The following is an 18,619-nucleotide window of genomic DNA, read 5'->3' as shown; positions in this document are numbered from 1 at the left end:
ATGCAAGAAAGCAAGCTTATGCAGCATCAGCCAAAAAAAAAAAAAAAAAAAAAAAAAACCCACTCCCACTTCACCCCCCCCCTCTGTTCGTTCAAAATACCTGTCCAGCTGAGCCTTAAACTTATTTAGGCTATCAACTTCCACGACAAGGGATGGAAGTCTGTTCCACCAACCAACCACTCGCTGGCTAAAGGCAAATTTCCGCACGTCTATCCTACATCTGCCTTTCCTCAATTTGAATTTATGCCCTCTCAGGTGATTATTCTGAGCGAGAGGAAGAATCCCATCAGCATTCAGCATGCTCAAACCATTCAATGCTTTATACACCTCTATCAGATCACCTCGCTGGTGCCTAGTCTCCAGACACTGTAATTTGCAAATCTTAAGCCTTTCTTCGTAAGAGCACCCCTTTGTTCCATTCACTAATCTTGTTGCCCTTCTCTGTACTCGTTCCAGCAGCTCTACATCCTTCTTGAAATGAGGCCTCCAGGCCTGTATACAGTACTCTAGGTGTGGCCTGACCATTGCCTTATACAAGGGAATAATCACCTCCTTATCCCTGCTAGAAAAATTCCTATATATCATTGACAATACACCATGAGCTACTCTTGCAGCCCGTCTGCACTGCTCAGAGAACAGTGTGCATATTACTTGTGCATTTGTCTGTTCCGATATTCCATCAGAGACTTGGTAATTTGGAATCTCCTCTTTTCGATCTTCTCTGGCTTAAAATCATTCTACCTCATTCTGTCAAATTCATCTGCTGTCTCTACCGTTCTCCCAACTCCACTAATCACTCAGAGCTCTTTGACTTCCTCTCTTTGCAACTTGACTTTCTCCAGTCCAACTTTCCTAAAAGTGAGGTAATTTTCCTTGGTGATTTTAATGTTCACAACTCCAGCTGGCTTCCGTTTTCTAGTCACACCAACCCAGTTATTTGAGAAGTTGAGGCTTTTGCAATTACTAATGACCTTGCACAGATTGTTCATTTACCTACAAGAATACTGGACAATCCTAACCATACAGCCAACACCCATGATCCTTTTCTCAAACAATCCTTCTAAGTATACAGTCGAAGTGAGTGGTCCTTTAGGCACCTCAAATCACAACTTGGTGATTGTCTCTTCTCCAATGGAGCCTTTATCTCATGGCTATTCCCAATCTCATGTTGTTTGGCATTACAAGAATGCAAAATGGGATGACCTTCCAGATTTCTTTTCCTTGGTTAGATTACTGTTTCAAAACTTCTGATGTCAACGTTTTCTCAGATCGTGTCAGTGAAATTATTTTGTAGGAATGGAATCCTTTATCCCACACTTCACTTTAAAATCTCATCCTTTATCTAAACCTTTGTTTTCCAATAAATGTGCTAAGTTTGTTCAAGAGAAGAATGTTGCATATCGTAATTGGCTTGTTTCCAATTATTCAGTTTCACTTTCTGCCTACACCAAAGCTTGCAACAATTGTAAAGCAGTTATTAATCAGTCCAAACTAGATTTTGAACAGGCTAAGAGTAGAAAACTTGCTTCTTGCCTGCCCTAATGGTAGCCAAGCATTCTGGTCTCTTGCCAAAGTTATTGGCCACAACTTTTGCCCATCTCTGCTCCCACTTCTGTCAAGGATAAAGCTGACCTGCTAGCATCCCATTTTTCTTCCAACTCATGTATTAATGATCTTGGTAAAACACCTCCCACCATTCCCAACACACTCCATTCAACGCCTCCTGTGGTCTTCCGTAAAAAAGGATGTCAGAAGAATTTTGACAAATCTCGATACTAAGAAAGCTCTAGGTATTGATGGTATTTCTCCACTTGTTCTCAAACCCTGTGCTTTGAAACTTACTCCTGTTCTTTGCCGCCTTTTTTCACTTTCTTATTCCAAAGTTTGTTTTCCTTCTTCTTGGAAATTTGCTCATATCCAACCAGTTCCTAAAAAGGGTGACAAATCCCTTCCATACAATTATTGTCCCATTGCAATTACTTCTACTCTTTCTAAAGTAATGGATAAATCAATTAACTGCCAACTCTTAAACTACCTAGAAACCTTCCTTCTGATCAATGATCACCAGTATGGATTCCATCAGTGTCGATCCACTCATAATATTCATTATGTTATCCATTTATGGACAAATTCAATGGAAAAGTTCGGCGAAACACCGAGTTGTTCTTGACATCTTAAAGGCTTTTGATCATGTTTGGCATAAAGGTCTTCTAAACAAGCTTCCATCTTATGGTTTGCCAACTGTTTTTTGTAATTGGTTATCCAGTTTTCTCTCTGATCGCTCACTGAGGGTGATGGTATATGGATGGTATATGCTGGTGTCCCCCAAGGTTCAGTTCTTTCTCCTACTCTTTTCCTCTTGTATATTAATGACCTTTCATTGACTGGAAATCCTATCCATAGTTTTGCCGATGATAGCATATTGTATTCCACTTTCCATTTTGATAAACCTTGCCCTGCTCAATCAACTTAAATTTCTCGAATATCCGCTACCAATTCCTTAAATGCTTATCTCCAGGTAATTCTGCAGTGGGGAAAATACATCTTAGTTGATTTCAATCCTTCTAAAACTCAGTCTTGTCTTATATCTCACAAAAGAGGATTCTTCTGCTCCTATGCTTATCTTTGGTGACACTCCGATTTCTAGGCAAGTTGATATATTTCTTTTGGGGATTACCGACTTCTAATCTCTCTAGGCACAAACACATTACAAATATTACTTCCTCTGCATCTAAAAAACTTGGTTTTCTCTTTCGCTCTCGCCTTTACTTTTCTTCCAAACAGCTGTTCACCCTACAAATCTCAAAACCGCCCTACAATGGAATATTGTTCCCACATCTGGGGTGGTGCCCCCAAAACCTCTCTCAGGCTTCTAGATTCCATTCAGAAGAGGGAGTTAGTTTAATTAATGACTCATCTCTAACAGTCTCTCCACTTGCTGTCTCACAGATGCTAACTTTTAAACCATTTGAATAATGGTGTAAAAGTTAGTATGTAATAACATGAAATAAGAAAATAAATAGATAAATAAATATTAAGCTATCGTTAGAGGCAGCAAATGCATTTCCTCCACATGCCCAGTACATATAGAAAAATCATATCAAAATCAAAATAAAAATCATATTAATACACATGCCAAAACTGCAGAGCAAAAATTAAATCAACAGGGTGGGGGAAAGTAAAGGTAACAAGACAGTGTAGCCGAAAGTCCCCAAACATTTTTGGGGACTTTCGGCATTAATGCTGATGTTCGTGCATTAGCATTAATGCATGAGCGACATTATCAATTTCTGTTATCAAACACACATGAATACAGACTTTTACTCATGGAAACATCTCAAAACCAAGGCGTATGCTGTAAAAATATGCAATGTTGAACATTTTTAAAATTGAACTGCCACTCAAATGCTGAGATTGCACCTCAAACATCATTTAAAATGATATTAAATTAGGAGAATGGAATAAATGATAACTTCTAAAAGATAAAAATCTAGAGTGCCTGAAAGATAAGGCCTGCCTTAACTGATATCCAAATACAACAAAGAATTAGCTAATAATTTTATCAGATCCAAGCAGTATTCAAAGGTGTATGTCACACATTGAGAAAATTTTAAGACTCGTTTTCAACATTACCTCAAATAATCCAGTAAACTATATAATAAAGTGGCAGAAATATGATATAGGCTGTCTGCAGTCCATACAACTATGGACTGCAGATAGCCTGGGACTGAATCCATAGTTTGTGCCACTGGGGTTTGTGAGAAGATGGACTTTCTGCTAATTATGTGCAACATGAATGGGTTAAAAAAAGAAACCAGGCTTGCCCATCACATTAATTCTGAGAATGTTATTAGGCTCCCAGGCATTTCTGGAAGAAGGGATAATATGTTGAGTAGATGGCATACAGGCAGGCAGATTTTTTTTCAAATTTTATTTTTCAAATCAGCATACTCAGAAATGAGAAGGACAAATTTTGAATGTAGATTAGAAATATTTTTTGTCTTTCAAGCATGTTTTATTGGTTAGAACAATAAAATAAAATATTTTATTTTATTTTGTAATATCTGGCAAGGCCAGGAAACAGTTTATATAACAGAACAACACCCTTCAGTTTTACTAGTATTCTAAGGATATGTTTCTGTCAACTCATGGTGAAACTGGCTTTGAATACTGGAGTCTTTATCAGGTGAAAAATATTTTCACCTGATAAAGAATTTTTACCTTTTGCTGAATTTTTATAATTTTTCGAAAATTGTCAAGTTTATTTTACGATGATAATTTTTTTATTTCTCACTATAATTTTATTTATTATTTATTTTTATTCTATTCTGTTTATACACTGACCACATAAGGTCAGAGCAATTTACAAATAGTCATTCAGACAAGAATACAATCACTAACCACACTTACTGGCCATATTAAACTGCAGTCAACTTTATGAGTGCGGTTCTGATCCTCTGTACTGACCACTTTGTTATATCAGTAATAAAGTATTATAAAGTTTTCATATTTTATAAGGATAGTATAAAAATAAAAGAAATTCAGGCCTCAATATGTACTTTATGAAGCTACTCAATTTTGTTTATATCAAGGTTATAAAACTTTTCAGTCTTGTAGCTCAGAATAAAATTATAAAAGGAACGTGTACTATTTTTAAATATTTCATTTTTACACAATATTTAATATGAAATACTTTTTACACAATATTTAATATGAAATACTTAACTTACCCTAATATTTTTGGGATTTAAGCCACCTGGATGCCTTTCTAAGTACTGACTGAGATCTGTGTGCTACAGGAATTAAAAAAAAAATAATAAAATAAAATAAGTGATTAACACACACACACACACACACACACACACACACACACACACACACACACACACGGACCAAAAAACTGCATAACCTGTGAATTTTGCAAATAATGTTTTCTGGAGCATTGTGGTTTGCAGGAATGTTTGAAATGCATTTGTTAGATGGGATATGTATCTCTGTGAATGAAATCCAATAAAAAGACTCCACCTGATATACCTAACTGCCATAAATATCTTCCCAAAGTGTAAAATGCATAATTAATGGGAATATGAGAAATCATGCAAATGGCAATTATGACAACCAGACATACATTTTATTGCACTTACGTGTACAAACTGAAATGAAAAGTAACGTAATAGTATTATGCACTGTAAATCAGCAAACTAAGTCCTCAATATTTTGTAGTTCCTCCTTGAGCTGCAATTACAGCCTTACAACGATCTGGCATAGAGTTAATCAACTTCTGGATACACGGTTGCCTAATTTTGTGGTACTACACCCTTACAATGCTCTTCTGCAGCTGAATCTTACTTGTTGGCTTCTTCTGAGCAATTTTAGATGACATTATGTACCAGCAATTTTCAATAGAGTTCAAATCTGGACTATTTTGTCAGGCCAATCCAACACTGTAATGTCAGCATTTCTGAGGCATGACTGCACCTTAAGGGAGCAACATGAGGGAAAACATTGGTGAAAATATGTTTTAAGTCTTGTGAGATAAGAAGACAAACCTCATCATTAAATCTAAATAGTATAAAACTTACCAATTTTTCTGTGTGGCAAGGTGCTGACTGTGTGGTGATCCCCAATAATGGGTTTCAGGCACTCCTCCAAGATAGCAATGTAGGTTTCCACATTCACCGTTCCATTAATAAACTTAATTTGCCCCACCCCTTTGCTTTTTACTCATCCCCAGACCATCTGACCGGCGGGGAACTTTACAATCAGTGTTATGCAGTCAGGATGATATGCCTCCGATTTTCGTCTTCTAACATATCGCTTCCCATCTGAGTCCTACAAGTTGAATTTTGATTTGTCAGAAAAGATGACGGTGTCCCATTGCTCTTTTATCCATGAAACATGCGTTTTAGCCCAAGCAAGTCGCTTTTTCCTCATTTGTTGGGTCAACCCTTGTTGACCCAACAAAAAATACTAAACAATTATATATTTCAATACCATCAATTAACTAAAAGTAAAATGTTTACATACAACAGTTCTCTTACCTCCTATTCCATAAATCGACAACAGGCAAGTGAAGTGGAATTTGGTGGCAAAATTAAAAATATCTTTTCAGTGATAGAAATATCTCCAAGATTTGTGAAAATAATAAAAAGGCTGTATTCAACCACTGCTTATGTGTGTGTGACAGTGTTCTGTTCATATTTATTTCTTAAATAAATCTTAATTTTTAAAATTACTGTACTTTTTTGTAATATTGCCAAACAACTCTTATTCATGAAATGAAATTGATACTTGGAATTTTGTTTGCTGCACAAATGTGGCAATTATAACAAGAAAATATAATAACAGTTATCTATAACTGATAATGTAAAAACAGAGAAAAATAAACAGAGGAGAGCTACAAATTTCTAGCACTCCTTGCCCTATAGCTGATGCTGTCAATACAAACTTGATTTTTTTTTTTTTTTTTTTTAATTCAGAAACATAATAGGATAATCATGATAATCAATATTCAGATATAAAGTAAACCCTTTAAAATCCGATACCCTTGGGGATCAAGAGATGCCAGGTTTTAAAATTTTCTGGATTTTAGAGAGGTATACCAAATGGTTGAATACTTTTAGAGGAACATTTCAATAAATAGTAAGTACAACTGAACTTGTTTATCATCTCAACGATTATAATGACCATCTTATCCTATCTATTTTTGTGGGCAGCAGGATTTAAACTGCAGAGATAATGCAATCATCTTGATTCTAACAGGAGAATAAATTTGCCTTTGAAACAAGTTTCCCTTGAATTGGACTACTTTCAACAGATAGCTTTAGCCACATTACAACTTTGAAAAATGATTTATATACTGCATGGCAAATCGCAACAAACAATCTGTGAAACAGTGAGAGACCACTTACTCCTGAGAGGGGCTGTCATAGCACTCTCATCTTAAACAAATGGCAATTTACCTTTTGGAGAGGCAGTCAATTTGAAATGAGTGCAATAACCAATGCAACCCGTTGCAAAAGTAAGCTTGTTCTGCTGGAAGAATTATCGAAGACCACCATTGCATTATGTCTGCAATTGAAATCTTGCTCGCCGCAAGCATCACACACACACATATATATATATACAGGTTGTCTCAAAAATACACGGCATAACTTCAGGAATGAGTTCCTCATATGTAGACAAAGATATTTTATATAAATATAGTTCCGGAAATGCTTGGTTTCCGAGTTTTGAAGGTCTATCTATGAGACTTAACTGTTCACATCACCTTACAGTAATTGTTCAAAATGTCCACCTTCTACCTAAATACAGGCCTCACATTGACATCTCATGGACTCGCGAAGATGATGCCAAATTCCTGGCATGTTTCTTATTGTCTCACAACCTGACACAATTCGAATTCGGAGAGTTTCCACATCAGCTACCGGAGTCGAATACACCAATGACTTTAAATGGCCCCAAAAGAAGAAATCTAGTGGTTTAAATCAGGTGAGCATGGAGGCCAGGCAGTTGGTCCACCCCCTACTTCAGGAGTCATAGATCTTGGTCGTCCTCTGTCGGCAGCACGAGGTGTAAAGGTTCCATGTTCACAAAGGCAGCAATGGATACCTTCAAACGTTTTCCTGTCTGGACATCTTTGTTCTGGGAACCTTTCGTGGTGCAAATGACGAGCCTCCAGAGCATTGCCATCCACCAAACCATACATAAAGTGCATATCCACTTACTTCTGGTTTGAGTACATGGTCAGAATGGAAAACCATCAGATTCCGTCAGTACCTTGTGATAAAGGAAATCACCTATGGGAGATAAGACATTACGATTAATAGCTCGGGAAGCAAGCATTTCCGGAACTATGTTGATATAAAATATTTTTATTGTCTACATATGAGGAACTCATTCCTGAAGTTATGCCATGTATTTTTGAGGCACCCTGTATATATATATATATTATTAGAATTTATATTGTTATTACGTTTAGATGTATGTATTCGTTTCTACTTGTTTTAGTTTAGTTTAACAATCTACGGGGGTAGATTGTTACTGATTATTGGTGTTTTTCATACAAGTATTAGTGTTCATACAATTTGTGTAATCAAGCTAGCCTAGTTTAGGTTATCTTCATTCCGTATGGCCTATACATTTTAAGTTAAGAAGTGTAATGCTAAACGATAATGATTTTTCATAACATTTTACTGATGAAAACATTTTTATCTGTAGCAAGATAATTATTAAATCTTAATATCTGTATAAATTTATATAGTAATACTAAATCTTAAAAACCGTACAAATTTATATAATAATACTAAATTAAATAATATAATGTGGCCATCAATCCCCTACTTCATCCGGGGGCTTTGAGTGGATTGACAGCCCTTTTTGATGTAATGCCTCATACTTACTCGTTTCTGTCTGTACCTATACCAGTTTTGCCAACTTTGCTATTTTAGTTTATATTTTCTTTTATTTTTAAAGAAAGGTTAATTCACTTAAATGTTTTTAAATATTATTTATTTTCATAATTTCTTTTATTTTTAGGTTAAATTTCTTAAATTTTTAATATTATTTACATGATTTCTTAATTTTTATTTATTTAAATATTATTAGTTAGTTTATTTTTTATCAATCTCTTCAGCAAACTGTGATAGGGTAAAAAATAAACTAACTAATAATATTTAAATAAATAAAAATTAAGAAACCATGTAAATAATATTAAAAATTTAAGAAATTTAACCTAAGAATAAAAGAAATTATGAAAATAAATAATATTTAAAAACATTTAAGTGAATTAACATTTCTTTAAAAATAAAAGAAAATATAAACTAAAATAGCAAAGTTGGCAAAACTGGTATAGGTACAGACAGAAACGAGTAAGTATGAGGCATTACATCAAAAAGGGCTGTCAATCCACTCAAAGCCCCCGGATGAAGTAGGGGATTGATGGCCACATTATATTATTTAATTTAGTATTATTATATAAATTTGTACAGTTTTAAGATTTAGTATTACTATATAAATTTGTACAGTTTTAAGATTTGGTATTACTATATAAATTTATACAGATATTAAGATTTAATAATTATCTTGCTACAGATAAAAATGTTTTCATCAGTAAAATGTTATGAAAAATCATTATCGTTTAGCATTACACTTCTTAACTTAAAATGTATAGGCCATACGGAATGAAGATAACCTAAACTAGGCTAGCTTAATTACACAAATTGTATGAACACTAATACTTATATGAAAAACACCAATAATCGGTAACAATCTACAATTGAACTAAAAAAGTAGAAACGTGTATATATAATGTGATGTAAAAGTTAATTATTATCTGTACTTTCCCTTCCCTGTTTGTTTATTTTATATTATTTTACGTTTCGTTTCGCTCTGTATTTTTGCTGAACTACTGGCTGATGTTTTTTATTTTAAATATCATATTTATTTTAATTATCAGATATATATATATATATAGTTATTACAGTAAAAGCACAATAAGTACTTTATATTTCTTCAGTCTATAATCTAGTTATTATAATAAAGGCACAATAAGTACTATACAGATGTTGAACGTGTATATGAACACAACAGTATACAGTTTGCAATAGGCCATAAGGCCAAATTAACTTATAAAAATAAAATAGCCCATGCAGGATTATATGGCTAAACCTGGAAGTAAACATATAATTAGTAATAAAATATAAATATATAATACAATGATGATTATGTAGTTAACTATTGGTGTAGAGATACATTGAAAGGAACTTTTTAAAGGGCTAACCCTCTCAATGTGTCCCACCAATAATTAACAGAGCTATTCGTTTCTGATTGCCATCTGCCTGTTTAACAGTGTCCAAAACTTAAACTTGATTATGTTATAATTTAGTAGCAAACAGGCAAGATAACATTTAGTCTGACAGATACCTTTGAAACAAATATATAAAAAAAGGAAAAAGAAGACCAACCATAATTTTAAATTTCTGTTGTGGTATTATTTTAATTTATACAAAAGCAAGCTATGGCTAACAAAAGGAGAAAGGAAGTAGGGATAAGTATAGTAATAGTACCTCAATTTCTCTCGAATTACTCTAATAGATCTTGAGGTATGAAAATTAGGGTTAGATAGTAAATAGTGAAAAGTAAAGAAAAAGCATTTATATAAGGTCTTGAATGGGTTGAGCAGGCTCAATTCTGATGGGATTCTTCCTCTTTCTCAGATTATGAACCTGCGGGGGTATAAATTCAAATTGAGGAAAGACAATTGTAGATGTGCAGAAATTTGCCTTTATCCAGCTGGTAGTTGATTGCTGGAACAGACATCTGTCGTTGTGGAGGTTGATAGCTTAAATAAATTCAAGGTAGAACTGGACAAAATTTTAGAGGGAATGGATGTGTGAAATGGCTGATGCCACATAAGCTTGATATCTTGCCTCACATGCCTCTACTACTAATACTATATCTGAACACAGTATTCCATGTGTAGTTTCACAATTGCTTTATTGGAATTACCACCAATCTCTACAAGCTACTGTTTGATAAATCATCAACAGGGCACTATGAGTTCTTCTCAGTGCTTGTCTGTACAACACAGCAATTTTATGTCTACCAACATTGTAAACCAAAATCCCATTCTCTTTCTACTGTTTTTAATTAACCTTCTCAAGTGTAAACCTTACATTTTGAAACATCAAAACACAGCTGCTACTTATCCAAGGAGCCTATCCAATTCATCCCAAAGGAGCACAGCTTGACACAGTAAAACTGTAGTATGTACTTCTTAACCAGAAGCATCTCTCTTTTCCTCTCCTATCGTGTGTATACTTCTTGTTACACATTATATCATTAGATTCCAATTCTGCATCCTCAATATCAGACTGATACCATGTTTCTCTTATACCTATAATTTACAGCATTTAATGGCAAATTTACTTGCTATACTCCTAGAAATTGTGTATAAGCAAGAAAACTTTGTTTTTAATAACTCTTACAACAGCCTGTGTAATTACTATTCCACGTTGACCCTCATCAGGCCCTGTAACCCCCCCCCCACTTTACATATTACTGTATGTTAAAATAGAAGAGATTCAAGAATCAATTTCATCTATGCTTATGGCTGTAATTAAATTATTAGTCTGTGTATCCCTCCAAAACTAACACAGTTTCTGACCCACCTAGACTTCCTTACTAGCAAAGTCTATTGCAAGAAAGCTAAGCCTTCTAAGTTCACGTGCTCTAAGGATGGCTTTTTGGAGATATGCAAATTTTCTGATTACAGTTATTAAAGAAAAATAATAAAAACAGCAAATATAAAATGACTTTTCTTGGTATATCCTATACTTAATATTTAATACACAGCTATTGTTATACATTTCTAACAGTGGAATACTTACCACATATTCAAAGACAAAGGTGAGGGTTTCACGGGTATGAATAATGTCATGAAGAGTAACGATGTTGGCATGTTTCAGGCCACGAAGAAGAGATGCTATAAAATGATTAGGATTTCATTCAGAATCAGGTAAGGAACAAATGGTTATCTGTATTTAGTGAATTTGCAATTAACTTTCCATTCTAAATTAATTTTCAAATGAATTTTCATTTTACATACAAAAGTGCTGAAGCATATTTAATTAACTAAATTTTATAAAATAATACAGTTGATTACATTTTGCAGTACTAATTAACCTAAGTCATCCAGCATCTGAACCACTCTGAAATGACAAACTTCAGCAAGTGAATACTAGGATTCAAGAACTATTTGTCTTGCAGCAGTTTAAGCCTGATGATGGGGTTCTGCAAAACTTCAAAATATAGCTAATCTGTAAGTTTAGTAGTGATATACAAGAAACTTATGATTTACTTATGATTTAAATAACCTTCCAGCCCTAAAACAATAGTACAATGTTATGTTTTAAACAGCAAGATTCTGAGAGAGAGAGCGAGAGATTCAAAATAAATTACCTTTTATAACAACAGATAAAAACATGAATTGTTAAGGAGGCTTCTATCCTGCGATGGATTTATAACAGCTGCAGTTTCAGGGCATGATGAACCGAATCAACTATTATTCAGTTCAGTCAATCTGTCATCTTGAGGACTTACACCATTTTTTTCACTGAAAATTTATCATTTCAACAGTGATAAAATTTCAGAAAGAAATGATGATATAATCACTAGACGGATAAAGAGTTTGTTCATAACCCCAGGGGCTCACATCTGGTGAGTATGGGCTTGGCACACCCAGGGTCCTGAGCTGGATATCATCATTCTTCTCTTTCTTGGTGATTCCCTTTTTGACACTCTCTCTCTCTCTCTCTCTCTCTCTCTCTCTCTCTCTCCTCTCTCTCTCTCTCTCTCTCTCTCTCTCTCTCTCTCTCTCTCTCTCTCTCTCTCTCTCTCTCTCTCTCTCTCTCAGGGTAACTCGGGAATTTTTTTTTGGCTGGTGCAGCATAAGCCTCAGGCTTCCTTGCAACCATATAGCTGATAATAATAATAATAAAAAATAATAAATTTTTATTTATCTGCCACATCATCATCGCTGTCCTAACACCTACTTGTAATAAGGCTCAGGAAGCGAAGGGGTCTTTGCTTCCTGAGGTGGATATCCACTATCTAGAGCTCAATTAAACTTTAAACTTCAAAGGCAAACTTCTATAAATTGTGATTCTTGTTCCAGCCAAATTAAAACTCTAAACATTTAAAATTTATCAATATATTTTTGTATTTTATACTTTTTTTTCAACATTCCCTTTTTATACAACTATAAACTATAAGATCAATAAATTCCAACTAAATCTCAACTCATAAAAACACCATTTACATATATACAAATTTTTACAATTGTCTAATCCTGCTTACTTCTCTAGCAAACTCAGCATCCATTCTCTATTCTTAAATAAGTCACTCCAGGTGTATGAGTCGGAGCCAATCTGCCTAATTAACATATTCCTTGGTATATCATAACTTACACACTGCCGTAAAATATGCTCTGTATCCTCTACCATACCACAAATACCCATTGGATTTTCTTCTACACCAAGCTCTACCAGTCTTTTCTTTAACCCGTGTCCAGTTATTAACATTGTTTGGAACATTCCTAGACCAGACCAAGATGAAATCTCTTTCATAGTTTTCACCCCAGGCAGAAAGGCAAAGGTAACACGCTCCTTAGCAGAACTGTTCCATCTTTCCTGCCATATACAATCTATATCTTGCTGCAAACCTTTTCTTTTCTACTTTCAAATCGTGTCTTCCATACTCTCTTCCCTCTTCTCTACAAGATTTTATTCCCATAAGTTCTATTCTCTTATTAATCTTAATTGCATATTCCATTGTCCTTTTAAGTATAATCAGATCCACCGGTTCCTTTCCTGCAATAACTTGCAGAGCATCATTTGAAACGGTTCTGCAGGACCGTGTCACCGCCAGAAGGGCAAATCTCTGTGCTGAAATAAGACTTCTTCTAACGTGGCTATTAGTCACTATATGACCCCAAGCCCCACATGCATATGTCACAATCAGTAGAAATATACGTTTATAGAGGAGGTCTAAGGACTTGCCTTTCACTCCCCATTCTACCCTTGTGACTTTCCTAATTTTTAAATAAATCATCCTCACTTTATCTCTTAATTTCTGCACGTGAGGCAAAAAGGACATCCTTTCATCCACACAAACTCCTAGGTACTTGACCAAGGAGGCATATACTATAGTCGTACCAAATATTTTTGTAGTTGGCCTTCTTTCACTGAGCTTCCCTTTGAGCAGAACCATGTGAGTTTTTTTCATCGATACCTCCATTTTATGGACCTCAGCCCATTTCTCCACTTGTCCCATAGCCCTCTTAATTCTCTCCTCCAATTCTTTTCTAGACTTTCCCACCACCATTATTAACAAATCATCAGCATATGCTACCAGCTCACATCCTACCCACTCCTGAACCAGTAGCTCATCCAATACAATATTCCAACTATAGGGACCTATGATTGAATCTTGTGGAGCACCTCTTGTTACATCCTGAATAACTTTCCCATATTTTGTTAGAATTGTAACTTTCCTATCTTTAAAATAATCTTTTAAAACTCCATAGAACTGCCCAGTACACTTCATTTTTCTCATTCTTGCTAGAAAGTTCGGCCACCACATATGATCAAATGCCCCCTTAAAGTCAAGAAATATACCCAGGACATAATTTTCTGAAGTCTCTTGTACATATGACACTATTTTAACCACAGCATCTTCAGTAGATCTGCCCCTCCAAAAGCCAAACTGCCTAGGGCTGCTCATTCCACTACTCTCGTAATATCCCTCCAATCTATTGATCAACACTCTTTCAAAAACCTTTGCGATAACTGGCAATAATGCCACTGGTCTATATGATCCAGGATCCGTCCTCTCTTTTTCTCTATTCTTTAATAATATTTTAATGTATGCCTCCTTCCAACAACTAGGAAAGATTTTCTCATTTAAGCACACATTATATAACTCTACCAATTCCTTTCCAAATTTCAAACCAAACTTCTTTATCACTTCTGGTAGCAATCCATCTCTGCCTGGTGCTTTCTTTGTCTTAATTTTCTCCAATGCTACCTTCAATTCTTCCTCTGTAATTAAACTTTCAATTTCCTGCTCCCCACATATTCATTATTTAATTCCCTGATTTGTCTTTGTTCTCTACTAACCAAACTTATTTGATCTATAGGAAACAATGAGGAGAGCAAACCACGCATGGAGGACTCCCAGTCCCTCATACTCTGATTTTCTATTTTAATAGTACTACAAACTTCAACTTTCATTCTATCAAATAATAATTTGTATGGTAATCCCCCATACATTCTTATTCATTTCCTCTTTTACATAGTTTTGCCATGCTTCTCTCTTCTCTTTTTGAATTCTACCAACATATTCCTGTTTTATTTGTTGGTATTACCTCTTTAAATCCTCCATTTGTTCACTTATTCCTCTTCTCCGTACCCTCTGGAAATTCCTCCTAGCCCTGTTCACTCTCCTCCTCATTTCCATTAACATCCCATTCCACCAAGGAACAACCCTTTTTAATTTTGTGCTCCTCCTCATAGACCTGCAGCAACTTTCATATATAATACTAACTATTTTCTCAGCCCTTTCTCCACCCAGGCTGCTCTATTTCTTGTCTATTATCTCCAAGTCTTTTCGTAATCTCTTCTTCAAAACACTGCCAGTTTGCAGAACTCGCTGCAAACCTCTTTTCAAACCCTGTATTACATTCTACCCTCTCATCTCGAAACTGATACATCTATGATCGCTGGTAGTCCAGTCCTCCCTAACCCTCCAACACCATATCTTATTCCACAAGGCTTCTGTAATTAATGTTAAATCTACATTAGATTCTCCTTGTATAGTACCAAAGGTAGAGGGCTGGCCCAGCTCATTTACAATATTAAGTCTCTGACTTATCAACATTTCCTCTAATTGATTTTCTCTAGTATCAGTCTCGTGACTTCCCCAAGTCGTTGAACTTGCATTTGAATCAAAACCAATTACAATTTTCTTTCCTTGTAATACATATATCACTTTTTCAATATAGTTTAAATAAGGCTGCAGTTCATCATGGAACTGGCAGTACACACTTACCATATATATGCTACCAATCTCACTCAAGATCTCAGCACAGACTCCATGAGTAAACCACAACTCATCAATTTGTGTTACCACACAGTCTGCATTTCTCACTATGACAGCAGCCTGACTGTTTACTCCAGACTGCACAATTTTATCAGTTATTTTATAACATTTAACAAGGTTCCCAAGCCGACCGGGCTAGCCGAGTGGGTAAAGTACCTGCCTGGCAACCCAAAGGTCGCGGGTTCGATTCCCGCCTCGGGCTTGGATCAAAGTACTGCAAAAACCTTGGGAGGTGCAATATGGCCACAGAAGCCGATGCGCCAACAACTACCAAATAAAAAAAAAAAAAAAAAAAAAAAAAAGGTTCCCAACCACGTATGGCTCCTGAAGAAGGAGGACATCATAGTCTTTTTCGTCCATCCGATGACTCAACTGCAATGCAACATTATAGGATCTTTGCCCATTCACTTGCAGTACCTTTAGCTTTTTCATTTCTATTTCTCTCCTATCCATAATCTAATCTAGTCCTATACTGTTCATAATACTTCTTATATTCACTGAATTCCTTGCTTCTAATTGAAGGGCAAAAATCCCTATTTTTTTGCTTACAATTAATACACATAGCACTTTCATTTTTCTTTTTACAATCTTTAAAAACATGTCCTTCTACACAATGTCCACACGTGGTTTTCCCCTTACACTCATAAGGCACATGGCCATAAGATAAACATTTAAAACATTTTGGAATGGACAATATCCTTCACCCAAAATGAGGTCCACTGGCAATAGACTCTTCCTTTATTTATTAATATATCTCTCAACTCCAGGGATTTGAACCCAGGCCTTTTCCACCAAGTGTAAGGAAGATGGTGACGATACCACAGTGCAACCATGCAGACATACAGGAATAACAGTCAAAAGACTTGCCCACACAAGGTGGACTGCACATTATGAGTCTGTAAATATGGTCAAAATGAATTTTGAAAAAATAACTTTTGCTCTACAAACATTGTGCGAAACTCAGAAGAATATAGATACCACAGAGACTGCTTAAATTTTATTATCATCCATATAACAATGTGTACAGAAAGGATAGATAGGATAAGAAGGGAGGACGGGTTATGCTATTAGTTAAGAAACACACAAAATCCAAGGAAGTGAAGCCAGTCAACATCACTGGACAGTGCAGTGTCGAGTCAGTTTGGTGTGACATAAGCACTGGGTGATCAAAATTGAGAGTAGGAGTGTGCTATAGGCCTAATGACTCTGATGAGTATAATAAGAAACTGTACAGGGAAATAGAGTGGGCCAGTAAATCAGAGAGTCTTATAATGAGGGATTTTAATTTCTCAGATATTAACTGGAATTTGTGGGTTGGTCACTCACACACTAGCAAGGCTTTTGTGGATTTATTGGATGATAGTTTTCTACATCAGCATGTTCGGGAGGCAACTAGAGGGAGTAATACTCTTGATCTGATTATCAGTAGTGATTCTTCATGCATTAAGAACCTGCAGATAAAGGAACCGCTAGGTGGCAGTGATCACAGTGTGCTGAAGTGGGATTTACTCAAAGAGGTAACTACCATCAGGGGTAAAGGGAAGGGTTTTTGCTTTCATAAAGGCGACTATGATGGTCTGAGACAGTATTTAAATTTTATACAGTGGGACCAACTGATGATTATTTCGAACGAAGGGAGGGGTGAAATGGGAGTGGTTTTTTTTTTTTTTTTGGCTGATGTTGCATAAGCTTGCTTTCTTGCATCATATGCCTCTACTAATGCTAATGCTCCTTGGGCACTTCCAAACCAAAATACAATTACTTCCTTCCTTACTTGAAGAAATAGACCTCACAATCACTTCCTTTTTAACCCTTTCCAAACTATATCCATGATCAAACAAATTTCTATCCAAAAGTGCTTGCATAAACTGTTCCTTCTGTATATCCTTATTCACATCATATACTATTATCTTTAAACCAGGTTTCTTTGGAATTTCGACTTTAAGACCAGACTCTTCCAACCTCTTATTATTCTGTAATTCACAGAGATCACTCATAGAATCAACTTCAACCAATATTCCTCTATCTCTAATCTTTCTTGTTCTCTTTACTTTAACTTTCTTCATTAAAGGTCTTATATCCTCATTCACCATTGCTTCAACTTGTTCACTTGTAATATATTTCTCTGTATTCGCCTTAATGAAGGCCACTATAGTTTCACATCCCTTTTTAACTTCCTTCACTTTTTCTCTTCCCTTCTCTAATATAGAAGCATAACTTTCAAATTGTTGTTCTTGATCCTGAATTAACTGTCTACAGTCTTTTTTACTCTAGACACTATTACTCGATTTTCCACAAACAATCTAATTGCTCTATCTTCCAATGTATCCCACATTGAAAGAATCTTGTTCATGGCAGCTCTAGTTACTTTATTTGCATCACAAAATAGAAATTTTTGGAGCCTAGTCCATACTTGTCTTATTTCCAAAAACTCCTCCCAAATATCTTTTCCTATACCCATATGTTCACTATCTCCATTATCTATCTCTTCATCTTCTACTCTTACCATTTTCTGTGCCCTTCTTTCCTTATTCTCTTCTCCACTTTCCCCCTTTTCTTCACTTTCTATTCTCTCTAATCTACCAACTGCCGTCTTTAACTGTTCTTGAAACTTCATCTCCTCCAACTCTTCATCATCCATCACCAGCAGATCCTCCTTAGATGAGGACTCCTCACTCCTTCTATGAGCCATAATAACTCAAACAATAAGATTTTAATACTAAGCAATCAAACTTAGCAATCTAAATACTTTACTAGCTGGATTCGCTCCAGGACCAGAAATGCTCCTGTCCCAAAAAACAAACACTGATTACTAAATTCCAAGCACTCGGGTGCATATATAGTAATTGTTACTAGACCACACCTACAAAAACAATACAATAAAACTTTTAAAATTCTACCAAAACACTGAAATTCAGAACAGTCTAGACAATTGCAATTTCTCTACTATACTCAAAAC

General features: G+C 35.3%; 1 protein-coding gene across 1 annotated transcript in view; it reads right to left on the bottom strand.

Annotated features, from left to right (window-relative positions):
• The window catches only part of LOC150075807 (cyclin-dependent kinase 14-like), a 258,765-nt gene that overhangs the window by 31,844 nt on the left and 208,302 nt on the right, over positions 1–18,619 (bottom strand). The window contains exons 8-9 of the mRNA XM_090387155.1: positions 11,391–11,485; positions 4,731–4,793 (exon numbers count right to left, since the gene is read on the bottom strand). Of these exons, the coding sequence (XP_090243281.1) occupies positions 4,731–4,793; positions 11,391–11,485 (158 nt within the window). The remainder of the gene's footprint in view (positions 1–4,730; positions 4,794–11,390; positions 11,486–18,619) is intronic.

Source organism: Mastigoproctus giganteus, chromosome 13 (genome assembly GCF_048544385.1).
Source record: "Mastigoproctus giganteus isolate SK-2022 chromosome 13, ASM4854438v1, whole genome shotgun sequence".
In the NCBI taxonomy this organism is placed as follows: Eukaryota; Metazoa; Arthropoda; class Arachnida; order Uropygi; family Thelyphonidae; genus Mastigoproctus; species Mastigoproctus giganteus.
The sequence above is the reverse complement of the archived record's forward strand: the minus strand, read 5'-3'. Positions and strand labels throughout refer to the sequence as shown.